This window comes from Eschscholzia californica, unplaced genomic scaffold, assembly GCF_041429995.1.
Source record: "Eschscholzia californica isolate CP2 unplaced genomic scaffold, dmEscCali1.0.p SCAF_1, whole genome shotgun sequence".
In the NCBI taxonomy this organism is placed as follows: domain Eukaryota; kingdom Viridiplantae; phylum Streptophyta; class Magnoliopsida; order Ranunculales; family Papaveraceae; genus Eschscholzia; species Eschscholzia californica.
In genome coordinates, this window is record NW_028238198.1 from 37,442,453 (window position 1) to 37,452,742 (window position 10,290).

Below are 10,290 nucleotides of genomic sequence, written 5' to 3' on the forward strand. Positions count from 1 at the left end.
CCGATCCATAGATGAGGTGAAGCAATGGCCCTCCTCTTTGTCGTGCAATGGGCCATTGCTATAGAACATCTGAAGGTCCTTTTTTGTGGTGATTCGAAGAATGTCATCGAGGCGTTAAACGAAAATAAAAAAAGTGGGTGCCATCCTCACTAGACTTCGAGTCATATTTTGAGAACTATTAAGGAATTTTTTGATACTTTTCAATATGTAAAGTTTAATTATATTAATCAGTCTGCCAATAGTAAGGCTGACAAACTTGCAAAATGGTCTAGATTGCATAATGCATCGAGATCATGGTTAAATGAACAAGTGTTCTCTAGTTGCAATGACTCTTCTTGTAATCTTAATTTCTAGTAATATATTGTAGTTTGTTAAAAAGAAAAATAGTAAAAGACACGTGTTGTTGGAGATTAAGAAAAGTTAACAATAATAACATAAAGATCTAACACAATATACCCAAACTAACCATCGTTCAATCACAAATTTTCATTCAACACAAACACTAACATTGTTGTTCTACTTTTCATTAACAAAAACGACATTAAAAAGTATTAGATAATAGTTATAGATACATACATATCAATTGATTACTTCAAGTTTCTTCACAAAATGATTATCTCCAAAGAAACCTCTAGTCTTTCTCTCTCTAAGTTTACTCAAGTTGTAGACATAAGGAACTCTACTTTTTTTTTTAATTAATTCAAGGAGTCTTTTCCGTCTTTGCCCCTTCTATTTTGATAACACCATTTACTCAAGCCCACATTTCATATTAGGCCAAAATCCAAATTTGGCTTTTAAGCCCACTTTCAACATTTGTGCCTTGTAAGGAGTCACGGTGAAATGGACAAACAAAAGTTTAGAAGCGACTGATTCAAAATGACGAAAGAAACTACTAAACGAACAATAACAAATCTATGATGTCGTTTATAATTTAGTCACTATTTCTCTCCAAATTTTTCACCGTTTTCTTACTTTTGAATCTTTTTCGCTTTTATTTTTTCAAGGCTTTTATTTCTCGTTTCTTCGGTTATTTTCACCCATTTTACTAAAGCATTTTTAATTGGTATTTTTGTTGACTTTTATTTTAGAAACACTCTTTTCATTTTTGTAGGTTTTTTGTTATTCTCTCCTCCTCTTTTTTTACCAATTGTTATTCATTTCTATTTTTGAATTGTTTTTTCTTACTCTTTCAACAAAAAAGAAAAGTTTCTTACTGTTACTTCCATTGTTCTATGTCTTCAAAGTTTTATGTTTCCTTTTCCATTTTTTGTTGTGTTCTCCTGTCTGGCTATTGTTACTAAAATGTTGTAGTGAACATATTTCCCAACACTTGTTTGTTCATTGTTTTTTTATTGAAATACTAAATTTTGTTGGAGCTTCGTTTTTTTTTTCAGAAAAACGACTACCAGTTGTGGAAAACAAACAACAGTTTGTACAAAAATTCTCTGCCACCATACATATCTTACTTTCACAGTTCTACAATTATTAGTCTTTCACTTTTGAGGCCAAGGGTTCCAGGGGCGGACCCACGTTGGGACCCGTGGGGTCACGTGCCCCACGGGTCCAAACTAAACCATTAGTAAAAAATCAAAACAGAGGTAAAGTTAAATAAATAAATAAAAACCACAAGTGTAGCACAAAATATAGTTGGCGCGGTGGTGATTGCTTGCGGTGTCCGCGCAAGAAGTCGGGAGTTCGAGTCTTGTAGAGTTCCCTTTTTATTCTTTTTATTGAAAAATTCGTACATGCCCCCTAAGTTGTAATTAATTATCGCATTAGACCTATACTACTCTATTTTAACCCCGTATTCGCAGAAGAGTTGACTTTTTAGCCCTTTTACATTGTGAATTCGTTATTGACACATGTAAACATTCTTAAAGATATTTTTTACTTTTATACAGTTCGAATTTGTATACGAGTACTTATTTATATTGGTTACATTTAACACAACTCGTTAGTCAAAAGTACTTGAGTTGGCTTAGAATATAACGTTAATGTATAGTACAATTCGAATTTGTATACGAGAGACCTCTTTACTTTTATACAATTCGAATTTGTATACGAGTACTTATTTATATTGGTTACATTTAACACAACTCGTTAGTCAAAAGTACTTGAGTTGGCTTAGAATATAACGGTAATGTATAGTTCAAATCACTCGCTTGGACATCACACCAAGATTTCTAGATAAGTCACAACTTATTATAACTAAAAGTGCCCCCACCAACAAAATTTTCTGGGTCCGCCACTGAAGGGTTCGAGATACGTTGACAATTCAAAACAAATGACCCGTTTGTATAGAAATTCTTACTAAAGACGCCATTTGGTAAAATTATTTTGGCCTAAGAAATCAATTGACCGTATTATTTTGACATGAATAGCCATATTGATGTTCTATTAACAACTTCTTTTGGCCCAAACCGCCATTTTCCCGCCATACAAACTGATTATCAGATGCTACACATAAATTTATGACAGTGGCTCACTTACACAACAAGAGTTCATGAAGGACTAGAGTTGTTTATTCTAGATCATAAAATAGTAAATAGGTTTTCTTACTTTAACATAAACATAAATATAGTAAGTTAGTAACAGTACTAGTACTTCCTTTTGTTAGTTAAATTAATCCAACCACTAATCAATAATTATATCCTTAAGAAGAAGATGTGGTTCTAGATCCAATTCGAGTAGTTCTAGTGACCTGTTTTGTTTCCTTATCTCATTATTCTTCTTATTGTGAATCAATTTGTCATAGACAGACCATGGGAAACTAAGAAAATGAGGCCTATTTGTTCCCTCGTTGTACCGTCCCCAATATTTTGGATGATAAGTTACATGATACCAAGCCGAAGCCTTCGCACATATATCGTCTTCTACTTCATCTTCTTGTTGTTTTGAGTTTGTATTCTTCTTGTCAAACCATGATCTTGCCTCCTTTCTTAAAGCTTTGACTGCCAAATTGATTGCATCTACGTCTCTTTTCATATTGAATGTTTTCGACAATTTCATTATACTTCCTCCGAGTATTTCACCTTCGGTTTTGATCCCAAAGTAGTCCATTAAGTTCCCCAATTTGAAGTCATATTCTCGCTTATAGTAGAATGCATCACTGACATAATTCTCAAATCCATCGACTTCCATATCAACATCATATGACTTCTTTGCTACCTCCCTAGTGAATGATTTCTCGTAGTGTTCATGTGGTGCCATATTTTTTACCTTCCTAAATAGTCGTCCAATCACTTTGTCTGACTCGTACATGGGTCTGTCTGTCTTTTCCATGAAATCGGGGTATGCTCTGGCATGTAGATGAGGAGGAAGTTCAGCTGGTACGCCCGTTTTAGGAAAGTCAACCGCGACAGAGAACAATCTAGCAAGCTCTAGGCACTCGGGACTCTCTGCTTTGAGCTCCTTCTTGTCAGCAAATACAGTATGGGTATTTGCAATGACTCCTAAGCTATCATTTATCATGTAGTTCGAAAAATACTCGTCAACTTCCTGTCCCACAATAAGAATAAGGACATCAAAATTGAACTATAGTAACAAAGAAAATTGTACTTTGATGGATTCCTACATTCCTTGACAATGGAAAGGAGGATCACTTAAAGAGTAGAAAAGGTCATACCTCAATCATAACGTCACGATCCAAGACCACATTAGGTGCGGGAGCGTAATCCATGGGTTCCACTTGACGAGGCGGAACAAGATCATGGTCCCAGCTGATGAAGTATATATCCCCATCCAAATCACTTCCCGAACACTCATTTGGATGGGGTCTCCAATCAAGAGTACAAGTTATATACATTAGCAAGCAATGAGGATCGGAAAGTTTAATAATCAAGTTAGTATAAAGAGAGGCTATAAAGAGGTATAGCATGATCTCACCTTTTTCCTTTTTGTGGGAAAACAACACAGTCTACCATATGGTGCAACGCTGGAACGTCAATAGCTTTCAAGACGCGAATATCACCAGGATGTAGGCATGGATTTTTAGTAACTACTACTTCCCCGACCACGATAAATGACTTGCTTGATGTATTTCTAATGAAAGAATCTTCGTGATTTTGTTCGCCTCCAATACAAGAAGCTTGAATAAAAACGTACCCGTAATCTAATGTACTTGTCTCATCTAGGCATCCCATCATTGATCTACCTTTTGCTACGAGTATCCTCGTTTTAGTACGTAGGTCCATTAACTTTGATGCCCGAAACGTTTGAAGCATCATTGAGAGGAATGGTTCTTCATCTGGCTTATAACCACACAAAAGCATTTCCCCAAGAATCCTTGTATTTTCTTTTGACATGACCTCGAGTGTCTCATGTGCAGTTATCGGATCCGTTAAAATCAAATCTAATTGATGGACAGCTTCTTCTTGCATCTTCTCAAAAACACGGTCTTGGACCCCAAGGGTTGACAAAAGAATGATAATTTGGCGATTGAGGAAACACGGCTGAAACTTACTCCATGTCAAAACATCTAACTTTATGTTCTTCGATATGAACTTACACATACTTTTTCTCAAGTATAACTTCTTTTTCGACGTTGGACAAATAGCAACAACACCTTTATACCCACCATATCTAATTTGGAAAGCAGAAGGAGTAATACCTTGGAGGCCACACTTCATGGCTACTTTACGTGCAAATTGAGCTGATATTTTTCCAATTCCATCAGAAAACACATATTTTATTCCATTAGTACTTTCAGTCTCCACATCAGGAATAGTTTCAATTTCAGAGCGATAAACTCTTAAAGTTTCTGTCGACGACCCGAAACATTGACCTAGCCTGGCTCCATATTTAGCTACATTTCGTATCTCGCTAAAATCACCCATCCACTCCCTTATACTAGCTGCTGTTAGGCTACCCTTTGAAGCAAACATCCATGCCGAGTTCTCACGTAGTTGGCTTGACGAAAAAGCAAGAAACTCAAACTTTTTATCACCAATAACTATACCGCTTCTCAAAGTATTCTGTATCCTATTATAAACCTTGGTATAATTTTTCTTATCGGAATTATTTACAGGAGTAGATAAATCAGTTGAACGGATCCTTTCCCAATCTTCATCAACAAAGGTTACACGGATAAAGTTATCAATATCTTTACGAAATCTGCGTAAAACTCTATTGGAAACAATGACCTCAGGGCCCATAAAGTATACTTTTAAAGGAGTAATTTGGACTCTACGCACATATAATTGCCCGGAAGCTAATGATATAGTAGGTGATTTCGGTACATTCGTTGAAGTTTCGTACTTCAAATATTGTTCGTTAAGCCAATTGACAGGCTCATAACAACAATCTTTCAAGTGATATAGTTCTTCCAATGCACATTCTATATGGTGAATTGGTTTGTATCGAGGATCAACCAAATCATAGAAACTTTTGTCAAGTGTTGGACCGGCAAGGCATCCATTTTGAACCATGGAATTAATCTTAAACAAAATGTCATATGGCAACTCATACTCTGGAGGAGGACCAACAATGGGAACTAGATCCAAGTTCTGAGAATAACTAGAACCCTTCTCTACTATGAAAGAACCTTCAACTTCTTTGTAATAGGGAAAGTTTTTTTGGAAATCCGGGAGCTCACAATTATGTGGAAGTTCTAAACACATAGCAGAAGACTGGCCAATGGAACATGAGGGAGTGAAATCGTCAATTGTTCTTACCCATTGATTATCTAATCTTGAACTTGAATTCTTGGATTCATTGCTAGAAGAAGAAAGAAGTTTTTCGTAAATTCTAGGAGCGCCAAGCATCTGCAAATGTTTAGAATCTTAATTAGTTAGTTAGTTAGTTAAAATCTACGAGCCTATGACTATTTGATGACTTCTCTTCCTAAGTTATGCATCTCTTTTAATAAGTTGATTAATTCATAAGATCTAATACGTATATATAAAAGTCGGTAACGGTGAGATAATCCCACATAAGAGAAGGGTAATCTAGTAACCAAAAATATAATGTCTAGGTCCTCTCCACCTATTGCCAATTGGTTTTGAGTGGAGAAGACGTAGACATTATATTTTTGGTTATCAGATCGCCCTTCTCCTATGTGGGACTATTCTCACAGTAACAACCATATTAACAGAGAGAATATCAAGAAACAACAAGAGTGAGTGAAGATAGCAAACCTGAATGAGAAGAAACTGTTTTTTCTCTCCATTCCTATCCCATAATAGAGTATTTGTACTTTGGATATATTGATTAATACATAGTTGGACTTGCCAAATACTATCGTACGAAAGTTCAAGCTTATACTCAACTTTTTCTAAAGTAAAAACGAAAGAGATTTTACGAAACCCAGGTTCAAAATCAACTGAAACATCAGGTGCTTTCCAAATAACGTAAAAACGAGTATCTGAAACTTGACATCCAAAATTTAGAGCTGTAGTTTTCAAGTTGAAAATTATATCTTGAGCTTTATTCTGAATTTTCAGAAAAGAGCTTCTGTAACATAGGCGTTCGGGTCGGTTTAATAAGGATTCGGCAAATTCAGGAGTGGTGAATTGGACATCTACTGTTAGTCTTGATCTTGGTCCCTTAGTTTTTGTTTTCATAATTTCTATGGTTGAAATTGTTTCCTTGCCAGTATGTTTCTCCAAGAACTTCTTGATTTGTTCTTCAGTAACATAAAATGGGAACCCATAAATCTGCAGAGTAATACTACCCATATAATGTATATATGCTTGATCCGACACAAACCCGAAGATCACTCTGGTCTCCTGTTTTATAAATGGAAGTGCTATAGTCACTTTTTGTCTTAGTCTTTTTTTTGTTGAACAGTCTTACTCAGAGTCTACTCGAACAACACGGACTCAGACCAATCCGTGGGCCACATACTGCTCAATCCGAAGCCCACAGGAGTGTTAAGAGACGGATGAGCTTTGAGGAAAAGGACGGGGGGCGCCTTTAGAGGCACCTAAAAACTAGATAGTAGCTCCTTTTCAAGTTTGTTTTGTCAATAGGAAATTCAGAAGGACCGTTATTAACCATATATGTCAGAGAGGGGCTAAAGGCCCCCGACAAAAGTGTTGTAGTCACCCGGATTGCACGTGGGACATCTCACAATTTGTGCTTTGGTTGGGGGCCTACAGCAGTTTGGACGGTCCTTTTAGCCGCACCCTATATGTTAAAGGTGGAGAAGCACAAACCTGGGTATCCTCCCCTAACACAAGAACTGTCACCTCAAAACCTGGACAAAAGAAAATCCCTAATTAAAACTACTGGATAAATTAAGGGAACAAGTACAGAACCACAGTTCTATAATTTGAGTCCAAACTCCATGAGATATATTTTCCTCATAGTCAGACAAAATGTTACCTGCATGGTATGTGGATCGCTACGATACATAGTAGGCGTACGCTACCATGTGAGTATCGAGTACGATAGGGGTATACTTATTCGGTACGTCATTTTCAATTGGAGTACGCTTTGGACTAGTTTCCTAGACAACATATACTCTTTATGATGCATTTGTAATAGATACAACTACTCTCAGACATACTATCTCCATAAAACTTACAATCTAACAAGTTAATTAAGAATATTCCGTAGCAAACTACCCAACTAGTCGAGTTTATAGATTTTCACAAAGACTTTGGGTTAATTAAGACTAAAAGTTCTGGTGCGTTATTTTGGAGAATTGGATCGCGAACCCACCCGAAAAGGGTACGGAAAATCTAGTACCGCTGATTAGACCAATTTTCTTTTTTAGGTTTCTGCTCCATATGTAGTTTGTATAAAGACTCAGACAAGATTGCATATAGATATTTACGATGAAAAATGATTAAAGAGGTTACAAAAGTAGATCTACTCTAGACATAAGTATGAATCAACCGTCCATCAAGAGAGTAAAAAATTCAACGAAGAAACAGAAAGAATTGACCAGAATATGAGGATTGTTGATTTTGTCTAGGTCTGGAATAGACTTTCACTTGTAGTCTTTTCTAGCATTGCTCTAACATGATTTGCACAGGTTTGCTAGTTTTATACCTTGGACAAAGGTTGCACAAGCAGCCCAAACCTAAAAACAATATTGACGTACAATTTGGCCTTCGACAGGTTTACTTTTTAATATCAAAATGTTGCTAACAAGTCACATGGATGGTGCATTTGTGAATTTTTTCGAAAAAAACGGAAAACTTAAAAACTAGAAACAGAATGAGTGAGGCTTAATATATACTTCAAAAGGATCAAATGATTTTTTGTGAAAAATAATCAATCAGTTCCACAGAGATTTTGTTGCAAATAAAAGTAAGAGAGGGAGAGGAGTGGGGGAGAGATTATCTCACATAAAAGCTGAAGCTTCCGGAAAGGTAAACAAATAACACAAATGGCATTGACAAGCAAACATAAATGGTAAGAACAAAGGAACAGAGATTAAAGCTATATACAATGGGAAAGTTTTTGAACTTGTTAAGGAAGCAAAGAACTTATCTCTTTCTCTCTCTTCTAAGGATTCATTGCTTTGGTGTGTAAATTTCTTAAGTGAATAGTAAATTAACAAATTTCCACAAGAAAGCAATGAATCATAGGAAGAAAAATCCATATAGATATTAATGAACTAGAAAGAGAAATTCAAAGAGAATAAAGGAGAAAGGCAATTGAGATACGAAAAGGAAAAATTTTGGGTTTTGGTTAAAGAGGATCAGTCAATTTTTTTAGTCTTCACCTCCCTGAATATTTTTTTAATTTGCAACACTTTGCGACAGCTTTCCAACCGGTTTACAACAGCTTTGGAGCGCCTTGCAATACCTTACAACAGCTTTGCAACACCTTTACCAAAAATATTAGGATTTTAACCAAATAAAATATAAATATTTGAGTTTAAAAAAAATATAAATTTTGAATTTTTGACAAAAAAATTATAATTTGTCTTTCTAACTAAAAAAAGTTTAAGATTGGATTTTCACTCAAATTTCCTGTTGTAATCATCCAAAATCTGTCTATGGTGCCTATGTAGTTGCAATTAAGTAGTAACTTGACAAGTTTTAGTACAATACTCATTTTGATTTAGAATTTATCAGTTGTGCTGAGAGATTTATGATCACAGATTTTCATGAGTTAGTGTTGTTATTTCTACATTTTGACTTTACTAATTGCTTCTTTTTCGTTGTGATACTACTTCCATTTTGAGTAGAATGAAAAACTGCTCGACCTTGTTATTTTTGAAAAAATTCATTCGATCTCGTGAGTTTAAATTCTCTCACCACTAAAGATGTCATTATGAATGAGAAAAGAACCTCATTCTTGTAGTCTGACATACTTGATTGGTAGTACTATAGTAAGGAAAACAATATATACTAACGTACCACCTTTACCACAACAATTCTGAGAAAATAAATAAAAGATAAAATGAAGTACCAATGAAGATTTATTATGCGAAGAATGTCCATCCAGGAACAAGCATTCTGTGTTTGACGAGGGATTGACGGAAAAAAAAAAAAAAAGGAAAAAAACAAAATTAATAATTGAGGAACCCCATCCAGCCATCCTTAACGAAGTGATTGGATCCTTCAGTGATATTGTTCTTCTCATATTTCAATCTTTCAGATCATGTGTTAAGTCGTATTCCGTACTCATACTGACATGTGAGTAAACCATTCCGAGTAAAAGTTGTTTGCTCCTATGAAATTTCTGGAAGGAAATGAATAATGTCATATTGAAATGAGATAATTTCTCTCAATCAACCATTTCTCATGCTTTCTCTCATATCTTCATAGAAAGTTTTATTTTCGCTCTACTAGTCCACACTACATTTAGTTTGTCAGATCCAAATGCTGAAATCATATATTTTTTCTCATTATTCAACAATCCAAACGCTGAAACCATAGGTTCTAACGGTAGATTTAAATGGAATGTGAAATCCACGTCGAGGGAGATAGTTTAAAATGTAACTACTTAAATCAGTTTGGATGACAAATTTGAAGAAATTTTTGGTTTCAAATTAGAAATCTGCATGCGGGTAGTTTGAAGAACAACTAATTCTATCTGATTGATGGGGATGTATGTAAATTAAGACCACCGGATAGAACCATTGTAGATGTGTGTAAATTAAGACCATTAGATCGTAACAAATTGAGTGAAGACTTGGAAACTCAATAATTAGTAATACATATTTAATTTTGAATTCCTTTCAAGTCTTTCTGTGGGAGCTGGCCAGAAAAAAAGTTTTGGTCGCCCAATGACAAGTCCGATTTAATCATTAACTATTATTTGCAAATCTCGGCCAACCTCCTGACTTCTCTCACAATCCTCTTCATTGATGTTCAAGACAACTTCATATTG

At 35.2% G+C, this 10,290-nt stretch overlaps 1 protein-coding gene across 1 annotated transcript; it reads right to left on the reverse strand.

Moving 5' to 3' along the window:
* Positions 1–2,504: 2,504 nt before the first annotated feature.
* On the reverse strand, positions 2,505–8,357 carry LOC147566548 (putative RNA-dependent RNA polymerase 1). The gene is made up of 6 exons (XM_086653045.1): positions 8,295–8,357; positions 7,155–7,195; positions 6,135–6,725; positions 3,886–5,762; positions 3,626–3,776; positions 2,505–3,498 (listed from the first exon to the last, which is right to left on the reverse strand). The coding sequence occupies exons 3-6, from the start codon at positions 6,672–6,674 to the stop codon at positions 2,635–2,637; spliced, it is 3,432 nt and encodes a 1,143-aa protein (XP_086509171.1). The 5' UTR covers positions 6,675–6,725; positions 7,155–7,195; positions 8,295–8,357; the 3' UTR covers positions 2,505–2,634.
* Positions 8,358–10,290: the final 1,933 nt, after the last annotated feature.

What these genes read in the sequence shown, in the direction of transcription:
- LOC147566548 (XM_086653045.1), bottom strand. Translation starts at nt 6,674, where the DNA reads ATGGGTAGTATTACTCTGCAGATTTATGGGTTCCCATTTTATGTTACT. An exon ending in AACAGTTTCTTCTCATTCAG is followed by an intron (nt 5,763 to 6,134) that starts GTTTGCTATCTT and finishes AAACATTTGCAG; the next exon opens with ATGCTTGGCGCTCCTAGAAT. An exon ending in ATCGTGACGTTATGATTGAG is followed by an intron (nt 3,499 to 3,625) that starts GTATGACCTTTT and finishes ATTGTGGGACAG; the next exon opens with GAAGTTGACGAGTATTTTTC.